Source organism: Gobio gobio, assembly GCF_949357685.1.
Source record: "Gobio gobio genome assembly, chromosome: 1".
NCBI lineage: Eukaryota > Metazoa > Chordata > Actinopteri > Cypriniformes > Gobionidae > Gobio > Gobio gobio.
This window is the reverse complement of record NC_137097.1, coordinates 76,041,409-76,064,136: the sequence shown is the minus strand read 5'-3', so window position 1 is coordinate 76,064,136 and position 22,728 is coordinate 76,041,409. Positions and strand designations below refer to the sequence as shown.

General features: G+C 41.5%; 1 protein-coding gene across 1 annotated transcript in view; it reads right to left on the bottom strand.

Annotated features, from left to right (window-relative positions):
- LOC307135851 (uncharacterized protein) overlaps window positions 1-22,391 on the bottom strand; it is a gene marked incomplete at its 5' end in the record, with an annotated part of 28,556 nt that extends 6,165 nt beyond the window's left edge. The window contains 12 exons of the mRNA XM_079832547.1: window positions 114-553; window positions 2,829-3,069; window positions 3,379-3,616; window positions 3,895-4,075; window positions 4,388-4,514; window positions 4,580-5,448; window positions 12,159-12,644; window positions 20,761-20,879; window positions 20,961-20,983; window positions 21,074-21,304; window positions 21,784-21,879; window positions 21,996-22,391. Of these exons, the coding sequence (XP_079688673.1) occupies window positions 114-553; window positions 2,829-3,069; window positions 3,379-3,616; window positions 3,895-4,075; window positions 4,388-4,514; window positions 4,580-5,448; window positions 12,159-12,644; window positions 20,761-20,879; window positions 20,961-20,983; window positions 21,074-21,304; window positions 21,784-21,879; window positions 21,996-22,391 (3,447 nt within the window). The remainder of the gene's footprint in view (window positions 1-113; window positions 554-2,828; window positions 3,070-3,378; window positions 3,617-3,894; window positions 4,076-4,387; window positions 4,515-4,579; window positions 5,449-12,158; window positions 12,645-20,760; window positions 20,880-20,960; window positions 20,984-21,073; window positions 21,305-21,783; window positions 21,880-21,995) is intronic.
- Between the last annotated feature and the right edge of the window lie 337 nt (window positions 22,392-22,728).

The window sequence follows — 22,728 nt, the reverse complement described above, 5'->3', positions numbered from 1 at the left end:
CTCTGGTAGTGAGACTCTCTTTCTTTTCCTGTTACAGCTGACCCCTAGCGATCGTAACATATATAAAACATACTGTAAGTTTAAACTAGTGTTTATCTGTAAATCTGTCTTACCTTATATGATGAAACCACTTCACTGATGGGTCTGAATTTGTGATTGTCGTGTTGTTGTGAATCTCTGCACACTAAACACACCGGCTGTTTGTCCTCCAGACAGAAGAGTTTGAGTTTCTCACTGTGTAAACTGCAGAGCTCCTCAGATCCTGATGAACTCCTCTCATTTCTCTCCTTCAGGAACGACTCACACAAGTTTTTTAACACAAGATTACATGGAGGATCACCTCTTGAGGATCTTTTCCTGCAAACGGGACACTCCTGAGCTTTCTTGATTCTCCAGAACTGTTGAAGACACTCTTTACAGAAGCTGTGACTACAGGACAGAAGAACAGGATCCTTGAAGATTTCATGACACACAGGACAAGAGAAATCATCTTCAGACAGTGAAGCCATTTTCTCTGTTTGAGATCCAGCAATCTGAACTTTACTTTCACTTTCTGAATCAAGGTTTCAAAAATGAATAACACTGAGATTCACAAAGATCTGCTGTCTGTTCAGAAACAAATTCAATTTAAAATCCTTCTTGAAAATATTTCCTCTTCATTCTTCATTGATCGCTGATTGTTTGTGGCTTTTGTCGAGACAAAGTCAGTGTTCTTCCTGGTAAGTGCGTCTCTTCCTGGTAAGTGTTGTAAGAGGGTGGAGTTTCTGATCATGTGAGTGTGTTTGTTCAGTCTTTCCCTCACACTGACTGCAGTTTCTTTCTGCTTCAAGTCCTCCACTATCATCCCTGTCCCACAGAAAGTCTCTTGTCTTAATGCCTGCAGACCAGCGGCTCTTATCAACACCGGTTCTCATGAAGGGTTTTGAGAGCCTTATTAAGAAATGCATCATATGAAGCAAACCAGAGTCATTTGACCCACTACAGTTTGTGTCCAGGACAGACAGATCCACAGAGGATGCTGTTTCATTTACAATTCACAAAATTATAACCCACTTGGAGAATAAGGACAGTTATGCCTGATTACTTTAGTTTACAGTTTGGCATTTAACACTATCATGAGCTCAAATCTCATCTGCATAACCTTCTGTGCTGTGTAACGGGACACTGAGCTTCCTCACTGGCAGATCCCAACATGTTCACCTCTGAAAACACTCCTCCAGCACCTCATAATGAACACAGACACTCATCTATACTGTTTTAGATTCATTAACATTTTTGTGGATTAGCAAGACCCTTCTACATTCATTGATCTCAACAAACAAATGATCATTTAACCACTATAACTGAAATAAAACAATTATTCATTTACATCAAGAATTGAAATAAATGTGTGTACAATGAATGAGGTTCAGTGAGAAAAATATTATATTTGCTTAATAATAATCAGACACACTTCACTGAAATAATCAGGTAAAATGTAAGTAGCCTGAGGGGAAAAAGATTCTTAAAATTGTCTCCAATTGTTACAGAAAAAACATGAAAATTAGTTATTTACTGAACAGTCTGAGGAAAGATGTGTTAATATGTCTCTGTCAGTGGTGCTGGATCTCAGTCATGTGATCAGTTGTTGCCCAATCACAGAATAAAGTTAATGTTATGTCCTCAAGACAAGGAGCACAAGAAATGGCAATCTCCTTAATTCACTTTTAATAACTGTTCTCAACGAGCAGGGTAATATGCACACACATGCTCAGCATCCTCTCACTCACTCACTCACTCACTCACTCACTCACTCACTCACATCACATGTATTCACTTAAGGCACTCGAGTGTCATCTAGTGGTGCACTAATGTAAGGACATCACATATTCCCCTCTTAGTTAACTTAATTATTTCTGTAGCCAACAATTGACATGCAACAGAAATAAAGAACATCAAAACAGTACTGTATCAACATTTTCACTTGTATATGAAATATACACCAAGTAATATACACAAAGTAACTCATTAAATGGATGCAAAATAACATTTGAAACTACTATTCAGTACTTATTAAATGTTTCTGTGTGTGTGTGTGTGTGTGTGGGCATGTTTTTGTGAAATATCAGGACACAAATGTGTATAATGACACAGGTATTACAAAAAGAGGGTGAAATATGAGGACGTTCCCCATGTCCTCACTTTTCAAAATGCTTATAAATCACAGAACAAGTTTTTTTTCACAGAAAGTGAACTGCACAGTCTCCTGTGAGGGTTAGGTTTAGGGGCAGGGGCAGGGATAGAAAATACGGTTTGTATGGTATAAAAACCATTACGCCTATGGAATGTCCTCACATTTCACAAAAACAAACATGTGTGTGTGTGTGTGTGTGTGTGCGCATGTCAGTTTCTGTGACTAATAGACATAGTCCTTTAGCCAACCTGGCTCACGTCTTTGACTTATCAGAAACCACTGAATGTCCAGACACTGGAACAGAAGAAGGAATCAAGTCTTCAGCCTTGTTAGTCAGTCCATTATCCAGTGCATTATTCGGCACGGGTGCAAGACATGATGCGTGCCGTCTCTTTCCGTCATCCAAGCGGTAGGTGTAAGGGCCAACTTTTTTCCGAACCTAAACTGGAGGAGTGAATTTTGGGTGAGTTTTTGGTAGATGTACTGACCTTTTTATGCGCACTGTATCCCCTTTTTGGAAAGCGGAATGATGTATTCGATGCTTGTGGTCAAAACGGGATTTCACAACTTGGCTCATGACCAGAAGGTGAGGGTTTAAGGACATTGAGGCGAGTACATATTTTCCTTCCATGAAGTAATTCGAAGGGGGAAACACCTGTCACAGCATGAGGTGAAGCACGATAGATCTGCAGGAAGTCAGTTACTGTTGCTTTCCATGGTGCGGACTGAAGAACTGCCGATTGAATTGTGCTTTTGAGCACTCTGTGGAAGCGTTCAATAGCTCCATTTGCAGCAGGATGATACACTGATGTGCGAATGTGTTTAATGTCTCTCTCTTTCAGGAACGCAGCGAACTCTGGTGAAGTGAACTGAGAACCATTATCAGTTACCAGAATCTACTGAAGACAGAGGTAAGAAATGCAGTCACCTGTTTTGTTGCAATAGACGCAGTAAAGGCTGCCTCTGGCCATTTACTATAATAGTCAGTGAGTGTCAGAGCATATCGACAGTCCCAGACAGCAGTTTCAAAAGGGCCAGTTTTTCCCAAGGTGCAGAGGGTAAAGGAACAGGCTGGAGTGGGACAGCAGAAGTTTTTGCCGTTTTATCCAAAGAAAGGCATAACTGACAGGCGCAATTTTTTCTTCCACCAGTGTGTCCATTTTTGGCCACCAATAAATTTCACACAGGCGTTGTTTTGTTCTCACAATCCCCTGATGGCCCTCATGTGCAATGCAGAACAGCGACTCGCGTAGTTCCCCAGGTACCACCAGTCTAGATCCCCTGAACACAAGATCACCTTGCACACTGAACTCAGGTCTTAGTTTGTAGTACGGGAAGTAAGACAGGATCCAAAGCAGCAGGAGATGAAGGCCATCCACACTCATTTTGTGTGCACAGTGCAAAAAGTTCAGAACAGCGAGCAGAGGCAGCAGCAAATTCATCCTGCGATATGGCAGTCGGACAGTAAAGCAACAAACTCAGGCTCTGTATGAGACTCAGCATCTGAAGTAAGAGGCAGGGGCAAACGAGACAAACAATCTGCAGTGTAATTTTCAGATCCAGCACGATACTCAACCGTGTAATTAAAATAGAGTAACCGAGCAGCCCACCGAGCTCAGCGCATACCAGCTCTATCAGTCGCTTTTGTGGTCAGCAGCGTTGTTAAGGCTTGATGGCCAGTCCGCAGAGTAAATCTGCAACCCCACAAGTTTGTCCTTTACTTTTCCACTGCCCAAACACACACCAGAGCCTCCTTTTCAACAGTGGAGTACTTCTGATCGGCTGAGGTGAGTTTTCTGGATGCAAAAGCAACAGTAGGTTCTTGACCATCAGAGCATGTTTGTGTGAAGACAGCACCTAGTCCATAAGCAGACGCGTCAGTAGAAATGACCACTGGCAGCCCTGGGTCAAACAGTGCAAGAGAAGGACTGTGTACAAGTAGCTTTTTTGCATTAGTTAAGCTTTGTTGAGCTTCATCCGACCAGTGAAATCCACTCTCATCTCTCAGGCACGCACGCAGAGGCATCACTACAGAAGCAAAATTTGGAATTAATTTGTTGTACCAGGAGAGGAGGCCCAGCAAAGAACGCAACTGAACAGCATCCGATGGAGCAGGTGCATCAGTTATTGCAGAGAGATGTTCCTGATTCAGCTGAATACCCTATGACGTCTCCATGTGACCTAAAAACGTCAAGCTCTGCTTTCTGAACTGACATTTAGACTCATTCAGCACCAACCCAGCATCTTTGAGACGTTGCAGCACATTCTCTAGCGCTTGATCATGCTCCTCTAGCGAGCGTCCCCACACGATGGTGTCATCTAGATAATCTCTAAAAGAGTCCTTTTAGAATGACAACCATCATCTTTTTGAAATGCAGATGGAGCAGATGCCAAGCCATAAGGTACCCTGCAGAACCTGAAGAGGCCGTCATGTGTAATGAATGCAGTGAGGTCCCGGCTGTCTTCATGAAGAGGTACTTGATGATCTGCACTTTCCAAATCTATAGTTGAGAATACAGTTGCACATTGCAGTAATGTCATCATCTCCTCCATGTGTGGCAATGGAAAGCTGTCAACTATAACTGCCTTGTTGGGCCCTCGCAGATCCACACACATGCAGATCCCCCTCGTTTTCTTTTGGACCACAAAAGTCGGAGAAACCCATGGAGAGGAGTCAACTCTTTCAATTACACCTGCATGTAAAAGTTGTTCCAGTTCTGCGGAAACAGCATCTCTCACAGAAAAAGGTAAACGACACAGTTTATATCTTACAGGAGGTACAGAGTCAGAAATGTTAACCTTGTGTGTAAACTTTTTTACACAGCCCAATGCAGTTTGCTTAGATGGAGGAGTGGAGAGGGCACAAACTGAAGCAGGTTGGGACGGCGGCAGGACAGCGTGTCCATCAAATAGAAGCTGTAGTCCCTTGATCAGGTCCATGCCAAGCAAAGCTGTGCCATTGTCAACAATGAAGAAGTGTGCAGGACAAGTAAAGCCATACTTAGATACCATGGCAGGTAAACATCCAAGCACTGAAATTGGCTCCTGCAAGTAAGTTACTAAACTCACAGTAGGAGCTTGTAATGGCACAGTGTGAAAATGCTGCTCGTACAGTTGTTTTGGCAGAATGGAGACTGATGAACCAGAGTTTACTGTGAGTTGAAGAGACACAGGTGTAGCAGCAGGTGTAGCATTTATGGTCACATTACACATCAAACGGTCAGTTGCTCCAGGTAGACAAAGAATACAGACCTCTGGTAATTCAACTGAATGCACTGAACGAGTAGGAGCAGAATGGCAGACTTGTGCAAAATGTCCAGTCTTATTGCAATTCTTACATTTAGCAGATGCAGTGGGGCAATTCCATGCGTTTGCCAGATGTCCATCAGAACCACAGCGGAAGTATGTACGAGCTTACGGAGCAGAAGCAGAGAGTTTTGATGAGGTACGTGCTTTGATTTTGGCCTTGCTGTCTTCCAGTTGTAGAAGTAGCATGTATGGATTGTACTGGAGCAGAACTGCTTGTAGCCATGGATTTTGCCTGCACATCAGCGGCCTCTAGCTGTGTGGCAATTGTAATTGCATTCTCCAGTGTCAATTTAGATTCCAGTAATAATTGTTCGCGAATGTGAGGGTTAGCAATGTTTTCTACAAGCTGGTCACGCAGCGTATCATCAAGAGTATCATTAAATTCACAAGTTGTAGACAAATCTCGCAATGCAGCAATGTATTGCATTACCGTTTCATCCGTTCTCTGCACTCGTTTCATGAAGGCATGTCTTTCCACGACCACATTTCTTTTAGGAATGAAGTGCTCCTCCAACGCTTTAATGGCATCGGCCAGATTATCACTGGTATTGGGCAGTGTGTAAAATGGTCTCTGACCTTCAGTTCCGAGACAGTGAAGAAGCAAAGCCCGTTTTCTGGCTTTTGGCCAGGCATCTCCAGTAGCATTGATGACGAGCATGTAGTTCTCAAACATCCTCTAGCCATGTTACAAGTGAAAAAAAAAACATGCAGCCGTCTACTACGTATCACATCAGAAAGGGCATTGTAGTGTCACTGAGGAAAAATTACACTCATTCACTGCTATAGGAGAAGAAGAATTGGCTAAACTCGTTAAATCATCAAAACCAACAACATGTATGCTCTACCCTATACCAACTAGGCTATTAAAAGAGATGCTACCAGAGGTCATAGATCCTCTTCTTAATATCATTAATTCATCTTTGTCATTAGGATAGGAACACTTTTAAGTTGGCTATACTCAAAAATACTTGAAAAGGCAGTGTCTTCACAATTATGTTCCTTTTTAGAAAAAAATGGTATCTGTGAGGATTTCCAGTCAGGATTTAGACCGTATCATAGTACTGAGACTGCTCTCATCAGAGTTGCAAATGATTTACTCTTGTCATCCGATCATGGCTGTATCTCTCTATTAGTGTTACTCGATCTTAGCGTTACATTTGATACTATCGACCACAACATTCTTCTGAATAGACTCAAAAATTATGTAGGCATTAGTGGAATTGCATTGGCATGGTTTAAATCATACCTATCTGACGTTATCAGTTTGTAGCAGTAAATGAAGAGATGTCACACCGATCACAAGTTCAGTATGGAGTACCGCAGGGCTCAGTGCTAGGACCGTTGCTCTTCACCGTGTACATGCTACCACTGGGAGATATCATTTGGAAGCATGGCGTTAGTTTTCATTGTTTTGCTAACGATACTCAGCTCTATATTTCTTCACGCCCTGAAGAAACTTACCAATTCACAAGATTAACGGAATGCATAGCTGATAGGGCTGGGTAAAAAATATTGATTTCTCGATTTTAATCGATTCTCAATTTTACAAAACAATCGAATCTTAAATCCCAAGAATCGATTAGTAATCCTGTTTTCAGTTAATGAATGAAATAAACATTGTAGCGCACCTCCCATCCAATAAATCGCTATATTCTATGTGCTGTATTACTACTGATATAAAACAAAGTCTCAGAAAGCATAAATACCCCTTTGGCGCTGTGGCGTGAGATTGCTCTGCCGCAACACAGCTCAAGAGAACCGGCAGCGTGGAATGCACATGAACTGATCTTCTCTTCCGCCTTAATACCAGTTACAGCGCAAAATAAAATGAATAAGCATCTGAAAGTGTGTTAAAAGATACAGGATAACTTACTGAAATCTGTATCATGTCACAGGGAATAGCCAGTGTTTCAACCGCAGAAAGACATAAGTAAAATGGCTTGTAAACATTGTCATGTAACATCACATTTACCTCAGAAAAACCATATCCAGTGTCCATAAACGGTTAGTCAGCTTTAGCTAGAAAAATTTACTCTAGAGTGGAGCATTTTGATAATTATATGCACCACATTACATAGGCTATTCATTGTCATTTTAATGTTCTTCAATATTTAATGCATGTATGTAGCCTATGAATAAATCTGGCATGTTTTTATGACAGCCAAATGTTTATATTTCAAAAAACTAATTGGAGTAGAAATATGATTATGTAATTGTAAAGTTAATAGTATAACTTTATTATTATTTAAAAAAAAACATAATTTAATGTAATTTAAGTGTTTGTATACAAATCAGTTAATTGTTTACCTTCAATATTAGTAGCCTAATGTAGTACAACTGACTCCCATAGTTTACAACATAGTTCAGAGATTTGTTTTCCTTGAGAAAATTGGCCATGTATTATACCTGATATATATCTAAAGTAATCGATATTGAATTGAATCGAATCGAAAATCGAATAGAATCGAAAGCTTGTGAATCGAAATCGAATCAAATTGTGAAATTTGTGTCAATATCCAGCCCTAATAGCTGATATAAAACATTGGATGACCAGTCATTTCCTGCAACTCAATTCAGAAAAAAACAGATTTTTTAATTATTGGAGAAAAAAGCTCCACAAGTAGTAACCTAGAATACTGTCTAACACTTGATGGCTGCTCTGTCAAGTCCTCGTCGTCAGTGAGGAACCTGGGTGTGCTCTTTGATACCAATCTTTCGTTTGAAAGCCACGTTTCCAGCATCTGTAAAATTGCATTCTACCATCTTAAATATATATCTATATATATCTAAATTACGGCACATGCTTTCAATGCACAATGCTGAACAGTTAGTTCATGCGTTCATGACCTCAAGGCTAGATTATTGTAATGCTCTACTGGGTGGTTGCCCTGCTTAATAAATAAACTCCAGCTGGTCCAAAACGCAGCAGCTCGAGTTCTTACTAGAACCAGGAAGTATGACCATATTAGCCCAGTTATGTCAACACTGCACTGGCTCCCTATTAAACATCGCATACATTTTAAAATCTTGCTTATTACTTACGAAGCACTAAATGGTTTAGCTCCCCAGTACTTGAGCGAGCTCTTAACATATTATACTCCATCACGTCTACTGCGGTCTCAAAATTCTGGCCAGTTGATAATACAGAGAATATCCAAATCAACTGCAGGCGGTTGATCCTTTTCCTATTTTGCTCCTAAACTCTGGAACAGTCTTCCTAACATTGTTCGGGAAGCACACACACTCTGCCAGTTTAAAACTTGACTAAAAACACATATCTTTACTATGGCATACACATAAAACACTTTTTCAATGAAATGATTGTTACGCTGCATTAACTAGGTCAGCCGGAACCGGGAACACTTCCCATAACACCTGATGTACTCGTTACATCATCAGAAGAATGGCATCTACGCTAATGATAGTCTCTGTTTTATCCCGAGGTTTACTGCAGTCAGCTGGATCCGGGCCGTATCCAGTTCAGATGGTGGACCTGCGCCCAGAGAAGACCAACACAGGACCCTGAAGTGTCTGAGAGACCGTGATTAGACTCCCCCTGCAACTGCCTCATCGACACGGCATCTCAATAAACCCGTCTCCGGCGTGTTGACTCTGATTGTTTGAATATTACAATTAAATAATTCTTAAATCGATATGTCATCCTCAATAAACCCGTCTCCAGCGTGTTGCCTCCGATCCTTCGAATATTCCGATCTATTATGACCTCTGACCTGTAAAGTTGCCAGAACAATAATAATACGCTGTTTATTAATTGGCCAGAGGAGAACTGGCACCCCGACTGAGCCTGGTTTCTCCCAAGGTTTATTTTTCTCCATCAGGTCTCTTGATGGGGTTTTGGTTTCCTTGCCACTGTTGCCTCTGGCTTGGCTTGCTCAGTTGGGGACACTACATTTTTCTAAATTTTTCAACTAAATATCCAAATAAATCTAATTATTAAACTAAATTAACCATATAAACTAAATTACTGATCTAATTACTGATCTAAAGCCCACACTATCACTGTATGATAATTGAAATGAACTGATGACATGACCGTTTTCTCCAGAATGGCTATACGGCTGAATAAAATTATGTTGCTTTATTTTGCTGTTTAACACTGTAAAGCTGCTTTAAAAAAATAATCTGCATTGTTAAAAGCGCTATATAAATAAAGTTGACTTGACTTGACTTGACTGTACAGTAGAGTATTATATTTGCTTAATAATAATCAGACACACTTCACTGAAATAATCAGGTAAAATGTAAGTAGCCTGAGGGAAAAAAGATTCTTAAAATTGTCTCCAATCGTTACAGAAAAAACATGAAAATGTATTATTTACTGAACAGTCTGAGGAAAGATGTGTTAATATGTCTCTGTCAGTGTTGCTGTAGTGCTGGATCTCAGTCATGTGATCAGTTGCAGCCCAATCACAGAATAAAGTTAATGTTATGTCTTCAAGACAAGGAGCACAAGAAGTTGTATTCTTCTCAATTCAACTTTTAATAACTGTTCTCAACGAGCAGGGTAATATGCACACACATGCTCAGCATCCTCTCACTCACATCACATGTATTCACTTAAGGAGCTTGAGGATATAAATAGTTATTTTTCAGTTTTAAACTTTTAACACCATATGTGGTGTATTTCCCAACATACTCTACGGCTCTTTTCCGTTGGGAATTGACTGGAGAGGTTAGGTTCTCTGAAAATGTATTACTTATTATTGAGTGATCTATAATTTTATTTATCGAATCGTTTCCTTTAAATATTTTTGCAGTGTCTTCACGGTAATATATGCCAAAAAAACACTAAGATACCATCATGCTTTTTTATGATTGCAGCTAAAGTCAAAGAAAAGTACTTTCCTTCTTTCTATCTGTCATCAATGTGTTACTCATTTATAATAATCTTATAATCATTAATTTTACCCTTTGTTATAATCTAAACATCACTCTAAAAATGTTGGTTTAAAAACAACCATTTCTGGGTTATTTATATTCAACCAGCCCCTGGGTAAAATATATAAAAAATAGCCCAATTGTCACACTGTGGCTGTAATAATCGCACAACACAGGAGAAGTCAAACAAACACTTCTTTTTTATTCCACAAAGTAACATAAAGAAGATCACAGGAGCAAACTAATGAACAACCACATAAAGAAAAGACGATACCAGACGATGAAACAACAGAAACTGAGGCTTAAATACAACGAGAGGGCGATCAACTGAACAGAAACAGGTGAAACTAATTAACAACCAAACAAACACAGGCAGGCAAAACAGGAACAGAACACAGTGAAAACAAACCAAACTGAACAAACACGAAACACCAATGAAATGACCCAGTTAGAGTGAAGGAGAACCTGTATTTATTTTAACCTAAATTACTTTAATCTGTGAACGTGGCTTTTGTGGAGTTGAAAACATTGACCTCTGTTCTTCCTCCAGACTCCAGCATGGACGAAACTCCAGGGAGATCTTCTGGATTTGGGATCATTGTCAAAACTAGGGAGGACGATGGTAAGCGTCAGCTGGTTAACCTCCGGCCCGCTCCGCTCTTCCGTACAGTGGGTCTGACGGGTCTGTCTGCTAGTTTACCACCCCATCGTAGCCTGCGTTCAGTCTTAAACACAACCCGAAACACATCGGGTCAGTCTGTTGACCGCTCAGAGCCGTTAACAGGTCGACCTCACCGAAACGCTCCCTTAAACGGACTCAAAGGCATTCAGACACGAGACAGGCCATTACACAAAATGTTACGTCCAAAGCCTCAGAAAGATGATGAGATATCCATGAATAAACAGCCGCAAACGGTCAGTGTTCAGCACTGGCATCACGACGGACGGCTAAACGCTACAGTGAGGACCCGCAGCAGAGATCTGGGAATCAGGACTGAAAAAGAAGACTACTTGTTTGAAGGAGTTTGGCGCGGACAGGCGACGAGAAAAAACAAAAATAAACACGTAAAAATGCACGACGAGGCGTCAGATCTCAGCCGGCGGATACAGAGTTTAGAAATAACAGACAGGAAGAGGAAACAAACCACAGAACGACACTGGAGCGACTCTGGTGGGCGTGGCATCAGGGCGGAGCCAGTGTGTGAATGCGAGGGGCAAAAGAGGAGAGACCGACGCCCACACTTCCTGCCGCCTATCACTCAAAGCGACTGCTTGCTTAACGTCCCTCTGCTCCTTCCGGACAATTCCCCGTCCCCGTCGCCCTGCTCTCCGTCAGACATCCTGTTCTTTCCTCTTTCTGTTCCACACATCCAGCCTTTTCCCAGAGAGAGGAGAGGAGACGCACCAGCTCAACATCACTGACACTGTCTATCACTGACAGCAAGCCAATATTCATGGAGGAAATAAACAGGCACAAGTTTGGACACACCTTTTTGTTCTTTATTATGGTCATTTATTCATACTATGTTAGTCATGGGGATCAGAAACTGTTTGATTACACACATTCTTCAAAATATCTGCTTCTGTGCTCATCAGAAGAAAGAAACTCATACAGGATTAGAACGACATGAGGGCGAGTGAATGATGACAGAATTATCATTTGTGGGTGAACTGTCCCTTTAAGAACATTTCTGAGAAGATTTACACATACAAACATAGATCACTGTAAAAGATGAAATCAGCTCGATCCAGACCTACAGGTGTAACGTTTACTGACTATTGACCGGTAAGATCCGCAGAGAGGAGAAACAACAACAGAAGAATGGACAGAGTGTGTGAGTGAAGGTGGTTGTGAATGTGTGTAGATGTGTGTTAGTTACAGGATCAGAGAATGACACCGTTCCTCCGTCATAGTCTAGATCAACTCTCACACGATCAAGCTTCTGTTTAACAGGAAAACCAAACCTTTTCTCACCCAGTTCGTACTGCACACTCCAGACATCAGTGTTAAAGAAATCACGTCCCTTCCTCTGGTTTGATGCTGTAGTTACTCCAAGACTCCAGACTAAACTCTCTTTAACCTCCACATCCCAGCGGTGTGTTCCTGAGTTAAAACCCTCTGAACCCAGAACACACTCATGAAGGTCAAATCTCTCTGGATTATCAGGAAGCAGTTGTTCATTCCCGATGTATCTCACACTGGTCAGATCATCAGACAGGACGAGATGTGGATGAGCCGTGTTTGGATCCAGAATCACAGGAGCTGATGAGACACAATCAACAGCTGTTTTTATTCTGATCTTCATATAATGATCAAGAGTGAACCAATCACAGATGATTATGAATTATGACACTCGTCCTGATCAAACACATCAGACATTTTCCTCTGATCACTGTCAGTGTTTTAGTTACACACTCATTTTTATCATCAGTGTTTAATGGCATCAGAGACAAACATTAAATGTGTGATTCAAACATTTGTGTCTCATCAAGAGAAACTGATATTCTGGAAAAGATTAAATCACAATCAAACAATCAGAGCTGTTGAGATGAAAAACTGCATCTGTATGAATCCGGTTTCATCTGATCATCTTCATTAAACTGGGTCTGTGTGTGTGTGTGTGTGTGTGTGTGTGTGTGTGTGTGTGTGTGTGTGTGTGTGAGTTATGATTAATCAATCATGTTAATGTTTTAAGATGTAATAAATCTCTGTGTAACTGAAGCAGGTTCTTCCTTTACCGCTTATCAGACGAACGTGATCATCTCTGTTAACTCTGTCTCTGTGTCTCATCTCTCATAACTTCCGCTAAGTGAGGTCAAAATGCGAGCATGGTCATAAATGTATATGTAGATGCCTCATTAGCGCCTGCATGGATCAATAGAATGAGGCATCTACAATCTATATATTTATGACCATGCACATATTTTTAACTCACTTAGCGGAAGTTATGGCGGTTAAGACATGGACATCTAGGATGAGATGGGGGTGAGTAAATTATCAGCAAAAGTTTATTTAAAAGTGAACTAATCCTTTAATAACGTTAAAACCCAAATCATTCAATTAAGTCCAAAAGAGCACCCAGATGAAGACTCAGTTGACTTCGACATTCTTATGGTGTGTTCACACCAGACGCGAATGAAGCAAATAAATCACACTACTCGCGCGACACTTGAACATTTTGAGTTTACTCGCTTCATTCATGTGAAATTCACTTCACAACAGACATGAATTCTCATCATGGGAGGGGCTTCTGCCAGCGGCTCGTCTCGCTGAGAAATGGCCGGCATGATTGTTTTAAAATACGGCGAATAAGCTCAATTTGCCGGCTTTAGCTAGCTTGTAGTCTCAATAGAGTGAATTCAGGGGGATTGGGACACGTTTTGAAAAAAGTCATTTCAATGTCAAAAAGTGTCTCAATCACCCTGAAATCACTCTATGTACAGCTCAAATTGAGTAAAGAGCGTTTTTTACAACTCACCAGACTGTCCGACCTCCTCACTCACTTTCTTCCAAGCAAGATCCTTTTTATTCTGTTTCTATAAAGTATGAAGATGTGTCGTACAGCTCCGGGTATCCACATATGATTGTGTCCTCATTGCTGTCACTACTAGAGCAAGTTCCTGATTGGTTAACGCGGCGCGAATATCCGTCAAAGTTGAGATTTTTCAACGCGTCATTTGTGCAAATCGGGGCGCAGAATGTCTATCGTGTCTTTGCATTGACGTGACATGTAAATAATTCGCGCTTAACGCTTCATTCACGTCTGGTGTGAATGCACTAGGGGTTGCACGACTACTGATTTCTGCTAGTCAATTTCTTATTAAAACAATACTCGAGTTACTCGACTACTCATCGTTCATGCTATAATATATGAAATAGTTCTTATCAATAAATGTTTATTTATTCATAGCTTAATGCAACAATTACACAAGTTAACTCTCAAAACATTATAATTATGTTTAAATTTTCATGTTTACAGAGTAAAGCCAAAAAAATAGCTGCACGCGACATTGCAATCCTAACATTTGCGTCAGATCATTGTGAGCCTGCCTCAACTTGTCAAAAATGCCTTTTTACTGTGGTGGTGATAGTAGCATAAACGTTTAAACTAACATATGCTTGAAGTGTTTATATCTATGGATTTTTTAAAAGGAAGACTGTAACAATCCACTACACCGCTATAGGGAGTTTACACTAATTATTGGGAACACTCGTTCCTTTTAGATAAATCAAAAATATGGAGGGATATAAAACACAAGACAAACCAAGCCGTATAGCCAAAATCACCAGTGTATTTACAAGACAACATATAATACCCCGAATAACATTTGCACAGTTGTGAATGTGTGTGTGTGTGTGTGTGTGAGGAGGTGCATATGTCTCTATGTCCAGCGTGTACTATTTACCGAGTCAGATCGCTCTCACCGGCAATGATGACAAATCCGTGAGTAGTATCTGTGTGATGTCTAGCTGTTTAAAGTCCTCCGGTATGAGTAATCCACAGACCCAGGAAACGGGTATACTCCACAGAAGATCGGCAGTCCATGCTCCAAAAATCAGCCAGCCAAAAAACCCAGGTAATCCGATACGATCAGGTCCGTATCGTGAATGAATGAGCGCGCTCCCGTTCCTCGGTTTTGCCGGCACTATATATTTAAAAACACCCCCTCAGTTCCTGTTTGGGTGACGCGTCATCACGTGACACTCCGTCTGGCCCGGAACAAATCTCGCGAGACGGGAGATTCAGCTCAATAACACAGACAGGTTAGGGAGAAATACAGAACACAGGAGAAAGCATTTAAAACAAATGACCATCTAATCACTCTTATTAGTTGATCTACTATAAATATGCTTCCCCATATGTGGCCATGCTACATAGATCCCCCCCCTCAGCCTTCGGCATCGGAGGAGATCGTCCAAACCAGCGCTTCAGGTTAACCACATTTACAATGTCTGTTTTTAGTGGGTCACCCCAACGAACTGTGTAATTTATTGGCCCCATTTTTTTCATTATTTCAGCCAATCCCTCCCACTTGGGCGCTAGCTTAGCAGATAATTTATTAGAAGCAGAAGAGATATGAGGTTTTTATCCAGACTAGATCGCCCGGCTGAAATAATATCTAGCTTGTCTGGGTTGCTGCACACCCACTCTTTGCTTTACTTCCTCTGCAATGATGTTCTGTCGTTCCAGTAGATTATACGAGGTTTGGTCTGGGGTGGGCGGTTTGAGGATTAACCTCTCCAGCGGTCCGAGAAGCTGCCTGCCCAGCATCAACTCTGCTGGTGTTCTACCGGTAGTTTCTTGGTGTGCAGTGTTAATGGCGAATCTTAACTCAGGTAACCACTGGTCCCAGGCTTGATGGTATTGTGGGACCATTATGATGCAATCATTGTTTTTAATGTCCGGTTTACCCTCTCCGTCAGGTTTGTCTGAGGGTGATAACTGGTGGTGAGTTTTTGGATACTTCCCCAGGTCTTGCATAACTCAGCCAGTATGTTGGAGGTGAATTGTGCTCCTCGGTCTGATATCAAGTATTTGTGAACCCCCCAACGAGTAAAAACTTCTTCCCTTAGAATTTTGACAATCTTTTGTGTCTTGTTATCCCTGAGGGGGAACATCTCTACCCATTTGGTGTAGTAATAAACTACCACTAAGAGGTAAGTGTTTTGCTTCTTGCTGAGGGGAAAGGGTCCCATTAAATCCATGCCCAGTGTATGACCTGGTTCTGTCACTTGAGTATGCTGTAGAAAGCCGCTGGGTTTTGTGTTGTCGTGTTTATATTTTTGACAGATATCGCAAACCTTGATGTACTGCCAGACGTCTTTGCGGACAGTCGGCCACCAAGCCACCTCCAAGAGCCTCAGAAGCGTTTTCAGTCGACCTAGATGTCCTCCTAGTGGGTTGTCATGAAAGTAATGAAGAAAGCCGGTAATTAATGCCTGAGGAACAACCAATTGGAATTTGTCTCCGTTGTTCTTTACAGGTACCCGACGATATAACACTCCTTGTTGGACCTCAAAAGTACTCTGTTGGTCTTTTACTTTCCTGACTTTGGGGTCTGACTTCAGGTGAGCCAATGTGCTGTCAGTACTTTGTGCTAACGAAATTTCTGCTAGTGTGTGAGGTATGTCTGATGAGCACCTCGTCGTTGTTATGGTCATACAGTGTGCATCTTCCCTTTCCTCAGCTTCACAGACTCTGGACAAGGCATCAGGCCCAAGGTTGAGACATCCCTTCCTATGATGTACTGGGAAATTGAACTGCTGCAACCTAAGAGTCCATCGGGTCAGTCGAGAGGAGGTCTTGGGGCTATTGAAGGCCCAGGTTAAAGCAGCATGATCGCTGTAAATGTCAAACTGACATTTATGGAGGTAATGCCTCCATTTTTCCACTGCCCAAACCACGGCCAGACACTCTTTTTCAGAGGTGGAGTAATTTAGTTCTGCTCCTCATAATGTCCTAGAAGTATACGCTATTACTCTTTCCCCTTCAGGTGTTTGCTGGGTGATAATGGCTCCTAAACCTACATCACTGGTGTCCGTATGCACCTGGAAAGATTGGTTAAGGTCTGGCTGCATCAATACCGGTGGGTCTTGTAGCACTTGTTTGATGGTATCCATGCTGGCTTGACACTCAGAAGTCCAGTCCCATTTTACTCCCTTCTTTTTCAGCTGATTCAAAGGTGCAGTAATGTCAGCAAAATGGGGAATGAATTTGTGGTACCAGCCTGCTAATCCCAGGAAGCGTTGGAGAGCTTTGAGGTCTTTGGGAGGAGGATACTGGGCAACGGCCAGTGTTTTTTCAGAGTCAACCTCCACTCCTTTCTCTGAGACTATGTGGCCCAGGAACTTCAACTGTCTTTTAAAGAAGTGACACTTCTTCATGTTAAGGGTAAGAGATGCCTTTTCTAGTCTTTGCATTATGGAGTTCAGGTGTTTTGTGTGTTCCTCTAATGATCGGGAATAGATGATAATATCATCTATGTACACAAAACAGAATTTTCCTCTCAACTCTGCCAGAACCTTCTCCATAAGCCTCTGGAATGTGGCAGCGGCATTCCGGAGCCCATATGGCATGGATCGGAATTGGAATAGCCCCTGGTTGGTGATGAAGGCTGTTTTTTCTTTGCTCCCTTCCTCCATATCCACCTGCCAATATCCTGACTGCAAATCCAGTGTGCTGAACCATGTGGTGCCGTCAGGTTTGGGTACCAGGACTACGGGTGAAGACCATGGAGAGCAGGAAGTTTCAATGATGTGGTCTTTTAGCATTTGGTCCACTTGGTCATCAATGATCTTTTTCTTGGTGGGTGAGACCCTGTAAGCTCTAGATTTCATCGGTATTTCATCAGGACATTCGATGTGGAGCGTGGCCAGGTATTCATCAGCTTCAACAACTCCTCATGATTGTCGGAGTCCCATCTCGATGCACTCTCAGTTTGCAAGGCTGTGAGTGGTGGTTCCCAGGTGTGAGGTAAGGCGTAGTAAAGACTGGGATCCTCTTTCACCCACCGGCATCGCAGACAGCTCCGGATTAATCAGGGCGGATAAAAAGGGATAGTATATATATCCTTTCCCCATTTTCAGGCCATATCTACCTTGGCAGACATCCACGATGGCTTCAGCCGCCCTCAAGAAATCCAAGCCAGCTATAATGGAAAACGCCAGGTGATCATCCATCATTATATATGTCTCCACTCTGCACACTTTATCATGCCATTTATAGCAGATGGTTTTCTGGTTCATAGCTTGGTGCACCTTTCCATCGGCCATGATGAAGCGCTGAGGTGAACCTGGGGTGTCTGATGAAGCCTCACCTCCTAGCTGTCTCCAAAGTTTTTCCTGCATCAGTGTGAAGGTACTCCCTGTATCCACCACTGCCTTCACCTCTTTACCTTTTACTACTACAGGCACCAAGAGAAGAGAATTTAGGGAGTGGGGTTGAGCTATAGAGAGTCCTGCCAAGTTTTTGGAAAACTGACGTTCATTGGTCTTTTATTCTGACTGTCCACTTTCTGCCAGTAATCCTTCGCTCCCATACAGTCCTTCTCCACCATAGAGCCCACCTTAACCAGCTGTTCCACAGTCCTCACCGTCCCTCTTAGACAGCCCGCGACTCTGGGGTCGATATTCAGCTCAATAACACAGACAGGTTAGGAAGAAATACAGAACACAGGAGAAAGCATTTAAAACAAATGACCAACTAATCACTCTTATTAGTTGATCTACTATAAATATGCTTCCCCTTATGTGGCCACGCTACAAGACAAGTCAAGTGTTGATTTGAGAGGCTAAAGTGATCAAACATGCGGTTAACTCACTGTCGGCCGCTTGGTCGTCACTTTAAAAAACAAAAACTTTATTGTTTAAAATGCTCCAAACTGTTTTCTAAATTAACTTAATAAAGAAATTAAATGAAATATAACTACTGACATTAAAAACAAATATTAACTATTTTAATGGCTGCAAAAGTGTGTAATAGTGAGGATAAAAACATAAATAAAAAAAAACGGGCTCCAGTTAGACTCGGGTGAAGAGTTTGAGAAGCCGTCGGACAAAAAAAAGTATTTAGTCATCCACCAATTGTGCTCTCCCACTTAAAAGGATGAGAGAGGCCTGTAATTTTCATCATAGGTAAACTTCAACTAAAGAGACAGAATGAGAAAAAAAATTCCAGAAAATCACATTGTCTGATTTTTAAAGAATTTATTTGCAAATTATGGTGGAAAATAAGTATTTGGTCACCTACAAAAAAAAACAAGATTTCTGGCTCTCACAGACCTGTAACTTCTTTAAGAGGCTCCTCTGTCCTCCACTCATTACCTGTATTAATGACACACGTCTACAACCTCAAATAGTCAGACTCCAAACTCCACTGTGGCCAAGAACAAAGAGCTGTCAAAGGACACCAGAAACAAAATTGTAGACCTGCACCAGGTTGGGAAGCCTGAATGTGCAATAGGTAAGCAGCTTGGTGTGAAGAAATCAACCGTGGGAGCAATTATTAGAAAATGGAAGACATACAAGACCACTGATAATCTCCCTCGATCTGGGGCTCCACACAAGATCTCACCCCGTGGGGTCAAAATGATCACAAGAATGGTGAGCAAAAATCCCAGAACCACACCGGGGGCCCAATGAATGACCTGCAGAGAGCTGGGACCAAAGTAACAAAGGCTACCATCAGTAACACTCCGCCGCCAGGGACTCAAATCCTGCAGTGCCAGACGTGTCCCCCTGCTTAAGCCAGTACATGTCCGGACCCGTCTGAAGTTTGCAAGAGAGCATTTGGATGATCCAGAAGAGGATTGGGAAAACGTCATATGGTCAGATGAAACCAAAATAGAACTTTTTGGTAAAAACTCAACTTGTCGTGTTTGGAGGAGAAAGAATCCTGAGTTGCATCCAAAGAATACCTACTGTGAAGCATGGGGGTGGAAACATCATGCTTTGGGGCTGTTTTTCTGCAAAGGAACCAGGACGACTGATCCGTGTAAAGGAAAGAATGAATGGGGCCATGTCTCATGAGATTTTGAGTAAAAACCTCCTTCCATCAGCAGGGGCATTAAAGATGAAACATGGCTGGGTCTTTCAGCATGACAATGATCCCAAACACACTGCCCGGGCAATGAAGGAGTGGCTCCATAAGAAGCATTTCAAGGTCCTGGAGTGGCCTAGCCAGTCTCCAGATCTCAACCCCGTAGAAAATCTTTGAAGTGAGTTGAAAATCTGTGTTGCCCAGCGACAGCCCCCAAACATCACTGCTCTAGAGGAGATCTGCATGGAGGAATGGGCCAAACTACCAGCAACAGTGTGGAGACTTATAGAAAACGTTTGACCTCTGTCATTGCCAACAAAGGGTATATAACAAAGTATTGAGATTAACTTTTGTTATTGACCAAATACTTATTTTCCACCATATTTTTTTTAAAAATCAGACAATGTGGTTTTCTGGATTTTTCTCATTCTGTCTCTTATAGTTTATAAGTGTACCTATGATGAAAATGACAGGCCTCTCTCATCTTTTTAAGTGGGAGAACTTGCACAATTGGTGGCTGACTAAATACTTTTTTGCCCTACTGTATTTTATAACATAATATGATTTTTAAGAACATTCTTTATGTGAGGAGATTACAAAATTAATAACTATCTTCATGAACTCGAGAGACTGTCAATGGTTCCTCTAGTAAAACCATCATAATGGAAACTCTTTGAGGATCTTAAAAATACATATGAAGTTCATTGAGTTCACAATATTATATTTGAGCTTCAGTGTTTCAGTCTGAAGATTCACAAGAATCACATGCTTTTGTGTCATGAGAAACCCATGTGTGATTTCCAGTGTGTGTGTGAGAGCTCAGATCTTCTCCAGACTCACTGTTTTGGACGATGTCCTGCATCTTCTTCCAGACTCTGAACGGCAGGTTGCCCAAGTACCGTGGCACATGAATCAACGCTCCAGAAGCCATCTGTGGATCCGGCTGTGAGATCTGGACTCTGGAAGAACATTCATGAGTCAGAACTGCAGTGGCTTTGGATCAGAACCAGAGAGACCAGAGACACCAGCAGATCACTCACCTTTCCATTGAGACTGGAAAGTCCTGCAGAACAAACATCAATCAATCAATCAATCAATCAATCAATCAATCAATCAATCAATCAATCAATCAATCAATGATGTGAAATCAGACCTTCAGAAAGCAGGCGTCTTTGGCTTTCATCATCTCCTCCATGTCTTTGATTGTGTGTGAAAGAGCTGAGATGTGTGTGTTCATCTCCTCCAGCTTCTCCTTCATCATCTGCTTCTTCTGCTCCTCTTCCTCCCTCAGTGCAGTGATTGTAGCTTCTTCTTCATCTCTGAGAAACTGATGAAGCTTCTCAAACTGCTGTTTAATCTGACGCTCTGTGTGCTCAGCTTGAGACTGAAATCACATCACATTCACTTCAATCATCTCAAAGAACTGATTCTGGAGCAGCATGAAGAGTGAGCGGGGAATGTGTGTTAGTGAACTACAACTTTAACTTTCTGCCGTACTATAACTGTAGTAGTAGGTGTTCTGTGTGTGTAGTGTGAAAATACACATTATCAATCAAATCCTCAGGTAGAAGCATAATGTTGTGCTACCAGGTTATTGCCCTCATGAATATTAATCACATGATCTGCATTCGCCCAAACTAATGAGCTAAAATGAAACTGCGAAAGGTGAGCACTAGCCAATGGGATTAGCTCTGGTGCATTAGTCCCGCCCACTGCTGAATAACCAGCTGACAGAGATCATCATTATACACAAACATTGTGTGTGTGTGTGTGTGTGTGTGTTTCAGTCAATAATGGAACATGTAATTATGACAAATCAGTTCTAATCAAACTTGTAAACATGACAGTTGACTCAATCCTCACCTTGATGTGTTGAACTGTTTTTTCAAACTCTCCTTTAATCTTTTTATTGTGTTTGAGTTTCTCTTGTAAGGACTTTACTGCTGTTTTGAGCTCCTCCTGGGATTTAAAGAAAAAAATTTCAAGATACTAGAAATTTATGTGATACGATCTTATATGTAATACATACTGTACGTTTAAACTAGTGTTTATCCTCATCTGTAAATCTGTCTTACCTTATATGATGAAACCACTTCATCGATGGGTCTGAATGTGTGATTGTCGTGTTGTTGTGAATCTCTGCACACTAAACACACCGGCTGTTTGTCCTCCAGACAGAAGAGTTTGAGTTTCTCACTGTGTAAACTGCAGAGCTCCTCAGATCCTGATGAACGCCTCTCATTTCTCTCCTTCAGGAAAAACTCACACAAGTTTTTTAACACAAGATTACATGGAGGTTCAGATTTAGAGGATCTTCTCCTGCAGACGGGACACTCCTGAGCTTCCTTGGTTCTCCAGAACTGTTGAAGACACTCTTTACAGAAACTGTGACTACAGGACAGAAAAACAGGATCCTTGAAGATTTCATGACACACAGGACAAGAAATATAATCTTCAGACAGTGAAGCCATTTTCTCTGTTTGATATCCAGCAATCTGAACTTTACTTTCACTTTATACACAATGGTTACAAAAATTAATAACCACAATAATCACAAAGATCAGCTGTCTTTTCACAAACAAACTTCTGAAAAATCCTCATTGAAAGTGCTTCTCTTCATTCTTCATTGATCGCTGATTCTTTTTTGCTTTTGTTGAAAGAGAAGAGAGTCAGTATGACAGGAGAAATAAGTCTGTCTCTTCCTGGTTAGTTTGGTAAGAGGGTGTGTCAGTTAAATTTTATGTAAATACATTCAAAATTTACTTAAATTGAAACTATCAAGTATAAGGCTACAAAACCTTGATACAA